Here is a 17,196-nt window from a genome sequence, read left to right as displayed (position 1 = left end):
GTTAAAATGTAATCAGGGGATTTCGATATTCGGTGGCAGGGACACCAGGAAAATGCAACGGATTTTATAAAAATTGTTTGAAAGCGCATTAATATAATATATTATATTCCTGAATAGCCGGATACCAATAAAAAGTACATCGAGACCAATTATTTCATTAAGGTTGAATAAAAAGAATTTGATTTTTATTATGAGATGAGAAAGTCGAAATTTGAAAACATTGGGAGAGAAATGACAGATTAAAGTGAATCTGTATTAGTGTGAAATGTCTCGGGTGATGCGGAAAAAATAGTTTAAAGAAAATCCAGCTAATAAAGTGTAACAGTAGAAAAACATACACATTTTGAAGAGATTGTCTTGAGAACCAAGAGCGTGTTTTTATATTATATTTAATATACATAGTATTTAGTGTATAATGTATAATGTATATTGTATATGGGTATTCAGCTATACATTAGACAGTATTCCTATGTAATGTGATACGCCGTCATCACGGAAATGACCACATTAACTCGTACACGATTTTATAATATGATATTGTCTATCGTCGCAAGTCGTATCAATAAGTACCATAACATATTTGATATCTATAATTATATTATAATTAAAGGAGGCATTTCCAAAAGTTTTCAAAAAAATAAACCAAAAATGAAGAGTTCTTTAGTATAATTTTTTTTTCTTATTAGAGACATTCACGTTTCTTGATTCATGTACTTTTTACATAAATATATCTGTATGATTTCAGATACATATTTTAATAATTTAAAAATTTATCATAAAATCTTTAACCATGTCTCCGTTAATACAGTTAATATTTTTAGAAAATACCAAGAGTAATTTTGTTTAGAATAAGAAGACTAGGTATAATTTATTGTTATTTTTTTAGTTTTCCATTAACCCATACAAAAATCGCAAATAAATATAACGGTAAGTTTTCTGTATAATAATAATAATCGAAAAGAAATTAAATGTGTTTTAAGTTTTTGATAAGAGATGCCTACCAAGTAAATAAAATATCTTATACTTACTCTTTTTTCTCAAGTACTATTTGTTTCATCTGTTTGATTTTTGTTTTTTATATATAATAAAGTTCGTTTAGTTTTAAGTAGTTTTAGTGAAAACCCTCTAATTAATAAATATTTTTCATATACATAAGTATTAAACAAATTATTGAATGGATATCCAATCTACAAAGTATAAATGTAATATTATATTTTTGATCAAAATTTTATTATTAAAATTATTGGAAAAATATTAATTTAAATTTTTATTACAGTTTTGACACAATACTTTATAGAAGCAAAAAAAAAGAAACAAAATAAAAATGTAACAAGCAAAAATCAAATTCAAAAACTACTGTTAACGAAAATAATGTGGAATCAAAGACACTTTTTGTATGATTTGCACAGAATTGTATATATTTAAATAGTAAAAATGAAGATTCTTCGATTCAATGTTATTGGTGAAAATGTAATTATGGTTATATAAAGCTTGTACACAAACTAACTCAACTATCTCAACTGCTAATTATATCTGTAATAATTGTGAGGTCGATGACAAATGATAATAATAGGTATGTAATTATTTGTCATAATCTGTTTACTAATATTATATTTTACTTTATTTAAAAATTATGTATCTATTTGTTATGTACTGTTTATCAAAGTTATATTTTATTTTATAGTAGGTATACATACCTACTATTTTGTTAACATTACAAAAATCAAAAAATATGTGTTACATTTTCCTCCGACGCTGCTACAATATTGTTTCTATATAGGATACATTTGTAATATTTTTTTTCAATATTCATGTTTACTTAATAGCAGGACCGGCCTAATATGTTAGAAAAATAGACAGCCACATAGGGTGGCAAAATTTGAATGAACAAAATGGATTTAATTATTATATTATCTAGTATACGGAAATGTTAAAATTTCTTAGGGTGCTGAAAAACCTAAGGCCAGCCCTGCTTAACAGTCTATGGAAATTAAGGTTTAATACTCACATATTTTTAAAAACAAATTTGAATTTGTTTAAAAAATGTCGCAGAAAAAAATCATTTCATAAAAACTGTTACAACTATATCCGGTCACCCTTACCGATATATACAACTCATTACTCAACAACTGATAGAACATTCTAAAATATATATATATGTTCATACACCCTGCAATTTAAATCTAATTTCTATTATACATATATAATATTATTTTACACTTATGCAGAATAAATTCTTTCTAAATGATAATTTAGTAAAAAAAAAATTGAACATTTAAATGAAATACACCAGTTAAATAGCTTTTTGACGCGTAAACTCGGTTAGGTTTTCGGTTTCGATACAATTCTCTTGAATGTTTACACGTTCTCTTGAGGTGTTGGAAATTCCCGTCGTGGCGTACTTCGAGTAATTGTCTATCCGTAATTATAAAATTGTACATTTTTAAATATCATCATGTTCGGACTTCTCTCGGCGGGGGCTGACGATGTCCTGCAGCTGTTCTTGGATCTCTTGGAACGTCTTGCCCTTCGTCTCGATGGCGTACATGTACGTGTAAAACGCACCGGAGAAATTAACGACGGTGAAAAGCAAGAACATGACATAGAACCCGTAGTGATTGGACACGAACAGGAAAATCTTATTGGTGACGAACGAGCAGAACGCCAACGTGATAGAAGCGATGGCCGAGCAGTGCGACCGGATGTTAACCGGAAACATCTCGCCGAGGTACACCACCGGTACGAACCCCACGCCGGCCGCGAACAAGCAGGCAAACGACAGGTGGCAAAGGTACGGTAGCCACCCGAACCAGCCTCCACCGTCAGTTTGGCAAAAGTAAAAGAACAGGGCGAACATGAGCGTGACCACGCCCATACCCACTTCGGAGATGAACAACAGCGGTTTCCGGCCCACCCTGTCCACCAGTACGACAGCCACGGAGTTGACCACTACCAGCATGATGGCGAACAGCATGACCGACTGGTGTTTGTTCAACAGCGGCGCATTGTCCGGCAATATAAGCGCCGAGTAGGCCATTATGCAGCTGATGCCGCCCGCTCGCTGCGTGGCGCACGCGGCCACCACGATGGCCAGCGCCCGCATGTCCTTTGGGCTGCTGAACAGCTCCCGAAATGTGGCCCGGTTTTCCATCTCCTGGCGCACGTTCTCCGACATCAGATCCAGTTCGTGGTCCACGTCGCCACCGCCCCGGAACCACTGCAGGCACACGGCCGCCTCGGGCCGGCGTTCGCGCTTCAGCAAATAGTACGGCGACTCGGGCAGCCAGACGACGGCGGCGAAGAACAAGACCGGCACGACGGCGGACATGGTGTTCAACGTGCGGTACGACACCAGCGGCCCGACGATAGCCTCCACCAGGAAGCCGAAGTGCAGCTGAAAGCAGAACACGCTCCCCAGGGCCCCGCGTATCGCGGGCGACGCTATCTCGCCCAGGTATACGGGCACCACCGTGTACGACATGCCCTTGCCCATGCCGGCCATCGCTCGGGCCAGGTACAGAGCCCAGGCGGTGGGCACCCACAGCGTCAGCGCCCACGTGATCATGAACAGCGGCCCGAGCATCGCGGTGCTGGGCTTCCTGCCGAACATGTCCATCAGATTGCCGGCTATCAGCGGGCTGATCACGTTGCCCAAGTCCATGGTGGACACGATCCACGACAGCTCGTCCATGGTCGCGTTGAAGTCCGTCTCGTGCTTGACAAACTTCTCCACCACCGAGCTCGGCCACCCCAGCCACATGCCGCTGATGAATATCGACAACGTCGCTGCGGGAATGTCACATCGTCATGGTTATCATAATATAGTACTATACAATATATTATTATCGCATCGCATAGCGTTATTATATATTATGTATAGAAATAGTAATGTATAAAATATTACGAAAATTTAATTATTTCAACTTTCCTTGAATTTATCAACTCGTGATAAAGCCCGGTTAAAGATAAAATCACCCTGTGTTCTCGTGTTGAAAACGTTCGATCGCACATGATAATTTATAGGAGCGCCGATTATCCAATTAATATCGGTACTGGATTAATATCGATTAATATCGGAGAGGTGCGAATAATCAATGATAAAAAATATACAATGAACGTGAATTAAAATGTTTAATATAATAATTAAAAATAAAACTAATGCACTGTAGTATACAACGTGTAATTGTAAATTATAATATATGATAAAATAAATTTATAATATGTATTGTTAAAAGTACAGAACATAATAAATTAATTTAAACCTAGAATTTAAAAATAGAAAATTAAAAATTAAAATGTATTTTTTTCAAAAATATCGTAGTAGGGATAATCGACGCTCCGCTGTATTGCTTAGTTCAGTTATATGCTACTCAAATTTGTAGTAATGTTCGTTTTTAAATATTTTTTAAGAGGCAAATGTGGTGAAAGAGGATGACATAATAATTTATTATATATTATGTAACACATGCTAAGAGTACTCTAGTAAATGAGTTTTTCCAATCCATTTTAGTGATTTTACTACTTTTTACAAATGAAATCAATTATTTTACATATTTTGCGTAACAAAAAAAAAAAAAAGATCACCTACTAAGAATCATAAAACGTAATAAAATTACAAAAGATTATTATGTAGATTACTATGCAAATACGGTACATATCGGATAATACGTATTATTGTATTATACAAATAATCTAATGGGATTTATAACAAAAACTTACCGACTACGGTGACATAAATTTGTCTATACACTCCCGTATTGAACATTTTTCTTAATTTTTCTGTTAATCTGTATTAAAAATATGATCTTATCTATAAACAAATAATCGTAAAAAAAAAATAATGATATTAGTCATGTGCAATAAATCATTGTGTTGTAGAGTTTATGGCTACCTAGGCTACACACGATATTCAACAACATAATAATTATTATGCATTAGGATTTAGTTTAATCGGCTTAAAATTTAGTATAGGTAATTATAAAAATATTTTCCTCGTTTTTACGTTTAATATAAACCATAATTAGTATAATTTATATAATAAAATGTAGACCAATTTAATGTCAAAAATTGCACATTAAGCATGTGATATGTGTCTATAGAAAATCGTGCATTTAATAATGATGATTTAATTTTTAAAAAAAATCAAAAACGCGTTTATAAATTCCATTTTCATACATAGGTGTAATGTCGAATATGAATGAATTACTTCTCTTAGACAAATTTATGAGAGCTAGTAATATTAAATCAAAAAATATTATTAAAGTATATCATGGCCACATAATATATAACATATGTGGTTTATTTATTTTTAACAAAAGTTAATTCAACTTATTATAAAATAAATTTTTTATGGCAATAAAAAAAAACAATAATCATAATAAAAATATCCTTATCATTATGTAGACTAATAGATTACACATCCGCTCAGAATCGTCTTTCATCGTGTACCTACAATGATTTATCATTACAATCTAACGAATATGTATCAGTACCTATCATAATATTCAGTGATCTAGTCGTTGAAATTATGATAGGTATGCGCAATAAGTATCCTTTTATAATTTTTTTTATCTATCATTTTAATTTAGGTAATAATGTAAATATGTTATATAAATAATAAATCGTTACCTATACACAGTTTGCATATCGTGGTAAATGTTTATGGATTTTTGATTGATTCATAACTTACAATTAATACTTTGGTCTTATATAATATTTCTTTATCATCGATAACGTATTTGAAAATTATTTAAATATTATTTTAAAATGTTTGTATCGAAACATAAATATTTTTTTTTGAAGCCAGTTTCTAAATTTGTATTTAAAAACTTTTTCAAGTAATTCATTAACATTTTACAACATTGCAGGTAGTAGGTAGTATCTAAATCTATTAATCTATATATATAATAGACACGGTAGCTACACTGCTACAGCAGTATGCAAATGATTAGGTTAATTATTAATTGATAACAAGTTCGTAATGATTTCCCCTCGAAAATATTTTTATTTTTGAAAAACAAATAGTATTAATTCTATTGCTCTTTGAGATTTATATATTTTAATGACAATATGTGTTTAATATATTTTAAATGCGTTCAAATAAAAAATATTTAGTTTAAAAATATTTAGCGTACAAAAGCCTTCTTTTGTTCCTTTTTGGTTTCTTTTGGTCGCTGTAAATTGCGTCCCATTTTAAATTTTTTTTGCAAATTGCAGCAATGCAGCCCGTATACCTATATTTTATACATACGTATATATGGCCTGGGCATATTTTTGTTTATGCCTACCAAAATATTTTTTATTCATACGTAAATTACTTCTAAGGCTTTTCTATTTAAATTATTGTAAGTTTCTATTGGTTTATTATTGGTTCCGAAGTTTGTGATCTTTAAAACTATCTATACAAATATTATTATCATTTAATTTAAAAAAACACTTAGGTACACGTTTTAACTGTGCAACACACCGCACGATCAATATTTATTAATGATAATATTAATACTTATCTTTAAATTGTACAGCCGACCGGAAATCGGAATATTCCAAGCCGTAATTTACGTACATTATACTCGGGACGCAATTTGCGTATGTTTTAAAAGTACACGAGCCGCAATTTATATAGTGTATAACTATGATCTTTTTGGGGGGAAGCAATTTACAAACTCCGAAAAGAAGGTACTAGGGCTTAAAAGCTTGAGGGGATTAGAAATGGTGTTTTAATGTGTTTGATTAACATGCTCGCAATATAGTAATTTAGAAGTATTTTCATTCCAACTCACCAATTGATTTAGTGAAGTGATAGAATTTTTAAAACAGATATAAATTGTAGTAAAGTATAACTTCTCGCTAAATACCTATTAAAGCATGGTAATCTTTTAATTAGTACTTTTTTCATATGATTTTTAGGACATCAGTTTCCAAATTTTTTAGGCATCTCAAAAAAAAAAATCAAATTTATCACTTAACTAAATTAATTGGTACATTGTAATGAAAAAATATTTAAATTCTTATGCTACACGTATATGTTGTTCATTGAACTAATGTCAACTACAAAAAATCACCATTTCCAGTCCTCTTTAAACTATTAAAATTTAAAAAAATAAGCCAGGCCAATTAGGGCTTAATTGTGCATCTTCAAAAAATATATACTTGTTAGGTACTCACTTATTTTTTGTAATCATAATCCAAACTGGCTTTTCTTTATGAATAGCTTGAATATTTTGTATGTTCGTAGAATGAAAATCGGTGTTTAAACAATAATAATTATTATTATTTAAACTTGCTGATATAATTCACCTATTAAAATTCAAACTTATATCAAGTGCCACGGAATATATTATAGAGATGCTTAATTTATAACGAAATTATATGAATAATCAAACACATATATATTGCAATAAAATTCTTTTAGTTCATATACGAACAAAAAATTAAAATTATAACATAATAATTTGTTCACTTAATACATAATATTTTTCCTGAACGCCTCTACATATTATACTCGTATATACCTATAATAGTCGTATTTACTCTTAGTTTTATTCGTACAGCTAATATTTTGATTACTTAAACACTAAATAATTTTTGATTTTCAAAACATACAAAATATAATAAAATAATAATTTATAAACATTGTATTCAGCTAAAAGAATAAAACAATAATTTTATTACCGCCATGCAGTAAAATATACACGAGTACGTAGATACCGGCGAGGCGCCGAGTCAACAATAATAATTATTAAGCTAATAATGCATTAACGTAGTAGACATCTTTTTAACACACCTACTAGAAAATATTTATTATCATTATTATTATTATTATTATTTTGATATCAGTTGTAATATAATATTACCTAGTATAATATATACCTACTCACTATAATATGGTTTGAAATAATTATAATATATTTCGTACACAATCGATCTCTTCAAATAATAATTAAAATAATACTCATTATTTAATCAATAAAATATAAACGCACTTGAGATTGTAAAAATGTGTCATGAATCATGTGTGATGCGATGAGGGCGCCGCAACTTCTTATTTTCTTTATCGACTTAAACATTAATACGATTTTGAAAATACAAGCGTTTCTAAAGAATAAATAATTTAATAATGTATAATTTCTAGAATAGAAAAATCTAAAGAAAAGTTCATTTTAACTAAAAAAAAAACTAACTATAATTTCAATACATATATAGTATCTAGGTACTCAGTGCTGAAATATAGGTATTACATCGTTGATTTTATATAAACAAGGTACAGAGTCCAGACTACAATCTAATCTAACTATCTAAGTGCTAAGTATGAATATCACTTATATTTAATTTTATACACAAGTTGCTTCCAGAAGTCAAAAAGTTCAATAAGTTTTATACGAATTGTCTCCAGACCTAAATGTTACCCTAAATGTTATGGTAAACGAAAAGGGTCTAGTACTAGTTACCTATTTATAGATTGTATTACCAGGTAATACATATTATATAAGTGGTTCCAAACATTTTGAAACATCATGTTTCAAAATAAGTTTGTAATTTGAAAGTCGTAATTTATGACTTTAGTTATATTTGATATTTGATACGATTATATCTAAACATTAAGATAATATACTCTTTTGTGCAATGATAAGATATAATGCAAACCAGACCTGAACCAGACTATAGTAAATAATATACGTGATCAAGTATACTTAATAGGCAAGAAATTAGTAACACTTTAAAAAGAAAAACAGTCACTAAGACATTATTATGTGAAAGGCCTTCAAAGTTATTACATACAGAATTAAGACACCATAAAATAGATACTATTACAACTACCGATGTATTGTACATAAAAAAAAACATCAAGCTTGCAGTTAAATTTTGCAAACTTAGCTAAAACAAAAAATGAAGATCATATTTTAGACGAGATAGATATTATTTACGATTATGAACAATTTTTATTACACAATAATTGTGTAATTTTTGTAAAAATGTCGTATATCCCTAATTCTGATATTTTTAGTAATAATAAAAACTTAAAATAATTAGGCTCATAACATAAAAATATGTTTATTATTTAATACATGATATTATATTATATTAGTACATTTAGAAAAAAAATTATTTGGATAAACAAGAAAAATACCCACATTTCATTGTATTCAATCAAGTTAATTTAAGTGTTTCAATGATAGATTATCGGACAGAAAGATATAAAAATATGAGATGCAGAATACAAAATGAATTGATTGTTAAAAAAAAATATTGCTATGATAGTAATCATTGCTGCAAACTTTTGAGAACATTAATTCTGAATTCTCTTAGTTTCTGAGTTATGCGATGAATGTATTGATTTTAAAATAAATTTTAGTTATGTGTAATTACCTTTTGGAGCCATACAAATGCTTTTAAAATGACATTGAAATGCAAAATTTCACAGTTAATTTATAATAACGATATGATTTTAAAAATATTTTAGGTTTTTTAATACCTATGTAATTAATAACAATTTGATATTTTCTAGGTATATAAATATATAATTTCGAAAAATACAGACTGACCAACAAGTAATGATTTATTATCTTTAACAACATAGATGTAGATAAATACCTAACAATCTATATGCAAAAAAAAATATGGGATTAGTACCTACACTCAAAACTTATTATACTTTATTATATTTTAATGCAATGTTAATAAGACTCCAAAACGATAAAAACCAAGAGACCTTATATATAAAAAAAAATATGTTTCTGTAAAATGTGGATACAGTCATTTAGATAAAATTATTATCTAATTAATAATTTAAATAGCTTAATATACTAAGGAGTTATGGATATAGTTGTATCTACGTCATTCTTTTACAACTTCATGTTCATTTACTTATAGTTAAATAAGAATAAGAACATTTAATAGTTTAATTAATGGCTACTTAGAATTCAGAACACTTAAAATTACTAAGTTTATTTATTTCATGAAATTTAGTAAGTACATTAAAAAATATAAATTCTGTCTTTTAAATTAATTTTTAATAAAAAAATACTGAGAAAGGGGATTTGTTTTTTTTGTGTAGATGAGTTGTAAAAATGTTACGATAAGATGCAAGCCATGGTTTGGCCACTCCTGTTATAATATAACAATCAGAATTTTGGTAAGTTGAATTTCCATGTCACCTGTATCTTAGACATAAATGAAAAATTTGACTGATGTTGAAACTTTTATCTATAGGTGTTTATATTTATATTTTATAACATAAATATCGTTTATACTTTAATTACAGAATCTTTAAATTTACCTAATCTTAAGTATGTTATAAATATTATAAACTTAAATAATTATTTGTGAAATGTGTAGGACAAAATAAAGATGGGAATGATTGTATTATTATGTATATTATATTATTGTCATAAGATAATTCATAGACTATGAGATATCCATTAACATTTTTTGTCTAATACCTACATTAGTTCAATAATACAGTAAAATAAATCTGTATTTCACTCATTTTGATTACATTATTAAAATTGAAATACCTATAATACCTATAATAGATGTAAGTATAGGTATATCATTACAATAAAGAATAATACTTCTATATTTTATCAGAAGCTTTTTTTTAATAAAGTTATAATTTATTACTTTATCAGGTAATTCTTTTAGATTTTTCAATCATAAACTATAATTATTAATACATAAAATACATTTCTTAAAAATAAAAAAGGCTTCTGACAAAACACAGTAAATGTAATTCTTTAGTTTTTATAACGGATTATAAAACCTTAATGTCAACTATTTAATGAGAATGATTAAAATAAGGTTGCGGTTTTAAATTTGACTATAATAGTCTATACCTACTTTTAAGTTTATTACACACGTGAAAAATTATACAAGCTAGTGTGCTCTTTTTAAAAACGCGTCGTCAAGTATTAATAAAACACGTATAGTTATAATAACTAAGAAAAACCGAAAACCTTTATAAAATTTAGAAATTTGTTTTAATTATTTATCGTTACAATAACTTACAAAATCTAACTATAAAATCCAACGTATCTTCAATCTCGGTTCCTGTGTTACGAAACCGTTGTGTACTGTCGTCGAACCTTTCCTGCACCAAAACTGAGACATACCTAATTTCGATCTATTAATGAAAAATGTAAAAACCAAAAAAAGCTATACACAATAATATACTTATATAAAACATAAACAAATAACAGCTAGCTATATTACGTACAATATTCAGTCGCGCTATAAAAAGACTATAAAATATAATGTTATGTAGCACGGGACCAAATACAATTATCATGAACAGTATTATTATGTTATATGCTTACATCGTTGTGGTTGATTACGAATGTTACGCTGTTTGCAATAATGACCGGTGATTGCCGTCGGACAACATCGTTATTATCTATTAAAATTAATTAATATTATTGTTAGTGTATTAGCATATTATATTCGTAATGGGTCGGGACAATAGAGTACAATCAACGGTGATACTACGGCGGCACAGGTGACCCAGAAATGTCTAAAACTCGCAAAAAAAAAGAAAATAATCATTTGGTGTTTAAAATATCATATACTGATTGGCCGACCACCTGTAACAAAACCTATTGTGATATATGTACATAATATAATATATATAATATGTATGTATAATGTATATAAGTATTTAGTATATTATATTATGCTTGCAATTTACACTGCAATACAAAAAATTTAAATAAGTATACCTTATACTTAAACTAAAACAAAAGAAAACATTTGTACATAAAGTATTTTTATAAAGCCTATGGGTGTTAAAACAAAAAAACAAAATGTGTTATGTGTAAGATAACTCATAAGTACAGTGAAGAGTTGGTATATAATAATATTATTATTATGAAACTGAAGAGCGACTCTGCTTATTATGCGTTTAGGTATTTCAGTATTTGCATATTATTTGTACCTACCTATATACGTGTAGGCTATATTTACAACTCATTAATTAATATAGTTGAATTTAAAAGAATATGAAATATTATATTTACCTATTATATTGTTTATAAATTATAATATATATTATATTAAGAAATAACGATATTTTATGTTAGATATATTGATTTATTTTATGACTGACAAAACTTAATTTCTACTTTTTCGTATTTTATAGGTACCTATCCACTGAACTTGCCTTTTTCGTATATGTAAATAGATTATCAATACTGTTGTAGTCTGGATTGAAAAACGACTACTCTACTGCAGTGATCAGTAATTAGTTGGTCGATATTTATCGTTGTCAAATAATAATAATACTATTTATATAATAATATTTTTTTCCGTTAAGGATGATAAAAATATTTTGTTTTATATTTTTACAATCAAAAATTAAACACTTAGTAAACACCTAGTTAGTCATAAATTATAACGGTATTTATAGTACCTAGGTACTAGTTAGGTATTAAAATTTAAAACCTACCCAAACTTGGATTGATTCATTACATAGTACCGGTCTCTATGATTACCTTGAATATTTTATACTTAAATATTTACATTTATATATTATAGGTAATGATATGAATTATACAATGTTGATTATCAGGCAAATAGTCCCGGTCGCATATATGCGAATTAACTCCGGCTTAAACATCACACTAATAATAAAACTGCAGCCTGCAGAAGAGTATTTAGAAATGTCTTATGATGGGAGAGGCAATGGCGTAGCTAGGGGAGGTATTTTGGGTGTTAAAACCTCCCCCCCCCTTGGACGTATTTGTATCAAAAATAGTTATAATGTTTATAATATAGAAATAAGTCAATAAAAAAAAAAAAAAAAAGTGATGAATGTTTCAAAGCACTTTTGAAAACCTACGTAGTTGACATTGAAGCTGATGACTATTCGGCTTTGGGGGGAATTTGTTTTATGAAAAGAACAAATAAAAACAAAACCCTTAAAAAATGTTGTAGCTACCTTAGCTGAGTGTAATGAAAACATCTATCCATCGATATATAGATTTTTAATTATTTTAGCTTGTTTACCAGTTACTACTACAACTAGTAAAAGATTAGAATGGAGATTAGACACTAGATTTTCAACACTTAGATGGTTGTAAACATATCTGAGGAATACAATGAGTGAAAATTGACTTAACGGTCTTACCTAACGAGTTAAAATTACTGAACATTAACTGTGACTGAAGTATCTGTTGGAGAAGTTATAAAAAATACCACATTAGGCTGATTTAAACACTATTGTTAATATTTGCATTATAATTATAAATGAAAAAAAAACAATTTATTTTAAATAAATATTTGGAAGTTAAACGCATATTATAATTTATTAAAACAATTGATGACTACATTGTAGGGAGTGTGAAATCATTCACAAGTTACATTTTATTACCAGAAAAAAACACCCCCCCCCCCCCCCAAAAAAAAAATCCTATTATAACCTAATCCTATTATTTCATTATTAAAGTCCTATTTACTTAAATATTTTTACATACCGTTACATAAAGCATGCAATCTCTTACACAACAAGATTTTAAATAAAATAAAATTTAAAATACCTATATCAAAATATAATATAGGTACCTACTAAATATTAATAAATGAAAAATTATGATTTTTTATAAATTATACTAGGTAGGTACTAAACATAAATTCATACAGCAGTTTTATGATTTTTCATCAAACAAAATCTAAATATTTAATAATATATCAATAATAACAGTCATACCTATACCATAACTTACCTGTCATACTGTCATAGTGTCATGTTATTACCATGTAGATAGTCAATAATATGTCATGGATCAGTTTTCATCAAATATAATATAGATAATATATATTTTTTATTATTTATTATGCATTTTAGCTTCGTATCAATATTTACTGCAATTATTGCGCCACTGCAGACAGCGTCGAGCGCATTACCTACCATTATTTAAATATATAATATACTAGCTGAATTACCCGTCGTTGCCGGGTGTTCAAACTGCCGCCTTCTATTATGACAAATCTAAATTTACGTCTCCATATCTTATGGTGATCATGTTCGCGATTCACACAGCCTAATAACGAACAATTATCTCCATTATTATCGACGATAACCGGCGATCGCCGACAAAGTCCGTCCCGTTCTGTAGCCGTCCGGCAAGCCTCTTCCCGTACTCGTCGTGTGTTGAGCCTTTGCTCCGCCGTTTTCCCGTGGCAATTTTGCGGCCTTTATTTTTGTGACCATCTACCGGATTTACTGTGTTCTGTCACGATCGTACGTGTTCCACGGCTTTTGACTTTTTGAGCCGTCAGTGACTTGTTGCGGTGCCGTTCGTCAGCAGACTAGCGGAGTGCGCAGGCGCGCAGCTGTGTGCCTTGTGCGCGTATTATACTATAATCTCATTATACCGTCGTGCTGCCTTACATAATATTATATTATCATATAAACATCACGTGGTTTGTGGTCACAGATATAAAAAAATATTTATATTATTTAATAGTATTTTTATATATTATCTGTGTTTGTGGTAAACCGGTGCGCACCACCTTCTTTTGTGCATCTAATTTCACCATAGTGTCGTTTCGCACCCGGACACGATAACCTGTCGCTGTTGTGTGTCGTCGTTGGACAACAAGCCGGGCTCAAATCACTCCTGTGATAACGGTGTCAGATAGTATCAGATAGTATCACGGTCGTATCAATTATTATTGTTATTGTTTTTATTGAAGATTTATTATTTTTTCATATTAACGCCGATTCGGCTGTAAAATTTATTATATTATTTCCCTTTCATTAAATTTATTGTTGACCGTGGGGACGTCCACATCATCATTATACACCACTCTTATTATATTATAACTTGTAATATTTATATCAGTATTCTGATTGTTATTTATTTGTTATCTTCAACCCGTACCAGCGCGAGTCGTCGTAGCTGACCACCTCTTAATCGTAGGAGCTACCTCGGCGATAACACTGGGTTAAAGTATAAAAACATTGATGTTTAATAATAATAATAAATTCGATAATATTATATTATATGACCAGTTGTGGGGGGGGGGGGGTCCGTAATCAGTTCGGTTCGACGTGGCGCGGCGGCGGTGAAGGCAACATGGGAAGAGAAATTTAGGCGGCTACGTCTAGCCACCGCTCGCGCCCGCTTTCGTACCACGAACCTCACCCACCGTTAAAAATAAACTATTTTATTCTCTTTTTATCTTTTTACCCTTTAAAATGCGAATTTCGAAAAATCCTTTCTTAGTCCGCCCATACATAGTAATTAGTACATTTACTGAAAATTTCCACTTTTCATTTATGTATAAAGATTATTATGACAAATCGATCTATAAATGGTTATAATACATGATTTGCAACCATACACTGTGCCTAACGATTCGCCTATCACCTCGACGTAACCGTTTTAGAATTAATGTTCCTATTACCTATACAACCTAAGTACGTGGGCGTATGGGAGAATATCGGGAAACCGGGGTTGTTATTTATTAAGTGAAAATGAAAAACTAATATTTTACGTATAACTAGTGTTCGAAGTGATAAACTAATATGTTACATTGTTATTATTTTACCGTTATAAAACAGTGGTTAGTAATGGTTACAATGGACTTTTCAAAATCTATTAATGTTATAATAATTTGTGAGTTATAATACATAATGCATTGTATACTTCACTAATACTATGGTCTATAAATTCATTAAAGGTTATAGTATTAATATTATATTTAAAGAATTGGGTATAACTGATCACGGTGAGGCGGGAGGGGGGGGGGGTATAAATTTCCATACTTATATAATCTAACCTAACCTAAGAACTACGGAATAATCTACCAGAAGTTATACAATTTCAATAAATTATGAGAGTATTTAATTTATTGTAATTCATATTACAATGACAAAGCGTGGTATCGCTATTCGCTGTATAATTTTTAAATTAGAACGTTATGCTATCAATAAAACGAAAATTATATAAATCTTTCTTACTGACAGACACCATTTTTACCCTATAAAAAAGTAAGTATTTAAAAATGTTCCTGAAATTTCAGAGGGAGTGAACCCCAAACATGTTACTACCTAGCCAGGTAGTGCCATGGCCCTACCTAAAAATGATTGACCCTACTAAGTACCACTGGACACTGACCTAAACGTCCTAAACATAATAATATAGTTGTTTTTCAAGCAGAGACAAATTATAATAGTTTACCATATGTAATTAGTAATAAACTAATAAACTAAATAAACACATTATAATATAGGTAATAATGTTAGCATAATACTATTATTACAATATTACAACACAAATACCTAGTACCTCTTGTATTTATAACTTATTGGTATTACCACAAACTTTTAAGTATCTATTACTACTAGGTACTTCTTAATTACATTATGAGTAATGATAATATATTTAATACACCATTATAAATTATATATACTTAACAGTTGACATTTTACATTATATAGATTTTAATATACTTTTAATTCCATGACAATATTTAGAATTAATAATATTAAATTGTCATAACATTACCAGATAGCAATATGTTATAAGAACACAGATATATAAAAATACTAGATAGCCGACTTGGAAATGATTTTGAAGCCGACGAAATGGCCGAAATTCTCTTATCTAAGAGGTAAATGTTTACATATTCACAACATTGATACAGAATATCATTGTTATCAATTTAATATTTATCATATGAATATTAGACAATAGACATTCTGAGATCATGATTTTTAATTTTTATAACTCATATTATTAACTTTAGACTCATTAAACAGTTATATAAATTATTAATAAGTACCTACCTACTTTTTGAAATACTATTTTCTTATGTGTTTATATTGTTCAAAGTAATATATAATGAAGTAAATATATTTTAATGTTTATGTACACATTAAACATTTTTTGCAATTCAAACAATTTTTAGAAGAAAAAACTGATGGAACTGCATCAGTTTTTAAGTGTAAACTTTGCCCATTAATATTTTTAAAATCTGAGTGAGTGAAATGTTTACTGCATACTCTGCTATATTTTGTAGGAACAAATCCTTTTATTTATATTGCATCTATCCACTTTTTTGTTATTTCTTTATTTAGAAAGGAAAACTAAAAATCAAAAGATAATGTACCTATACATTCTATTTAAATAATTTTCAAAATGATACTTACGAAAAAAAAATGGATACCATTATTTGCAACTCTTTTTCTGTTGCACTGCC

The 17,196-nt window shown here is 29.3% G+C and overlaps 1 protein-coding gene across 5 annotated transcripts; it reads right to left on the bottom strand.

Annotated features, from left to right (window-relative positions):
- Positions 1-2,171: 2,171 nt before the first annotated feature.
- Positions 2,172-11,224, bottom strand: LOC114122986 (facilitated trehalose transporter Tret1-like). Of its 5 annotated transcripts, none has more exons than XM_027985816.2 (4): positions 11,005-11,224; positions 7,165-7,296; positions 4,720-4,810; positions 2,172-3,786 (listed from the first exon to the last, which is right to left on the bottom strand). In XM_027985816.2, exons 3-4 carry the CDS (start codon positions 4,763-4,765, stop codon positions 2,444-2,446), a joined length of 1,389 nt encoding a protein of 462 aa, XP_027841617.2. In that variant the 5' UTR covers positions 4,766-4,810; positions 7,165-7,296; positions 11,005-11,224; the 3' UTR covers positions 2,172-2,443. The 5 variants fall into 5 exon arrangements, with proteins under 5 accessions (XP_027841617.2, XP_050060851.1, XP_027841618.2 ...); XM_050204894.1 differs by lacking the exon at positions 11,005-11,224 and adding an exon at positions 7,983-8,069; XM_027985817.2 differs by lacking the exon at positions 11,005-11,224 and adding an exon at positions 7,672-7,768.
- Positions 11,225-17,196: the final 5,972 nt, after the last annotated feature.

Source organism: Aphis gossypii, chromosome 3, assembly GCF_020184175.1.
Source record: "Aphis gossypii isolate Hap1 chromosome 3, ASM2018417v2, whole genome shotgun sequence".
In the NCBI taxonomy this organism is placed as follows: domain Eukaryota; kingdom Metazoa; phylum Arthropoda; class Insecta; order Hemiptera; family Aphididae; genus Aphis; species Aphis gossypii.
The sequence above is the reverse complement of the archived record's forward strand: the minus strand, read 5'-3'. Positions and strand labels throughout refer to the sequence as shown.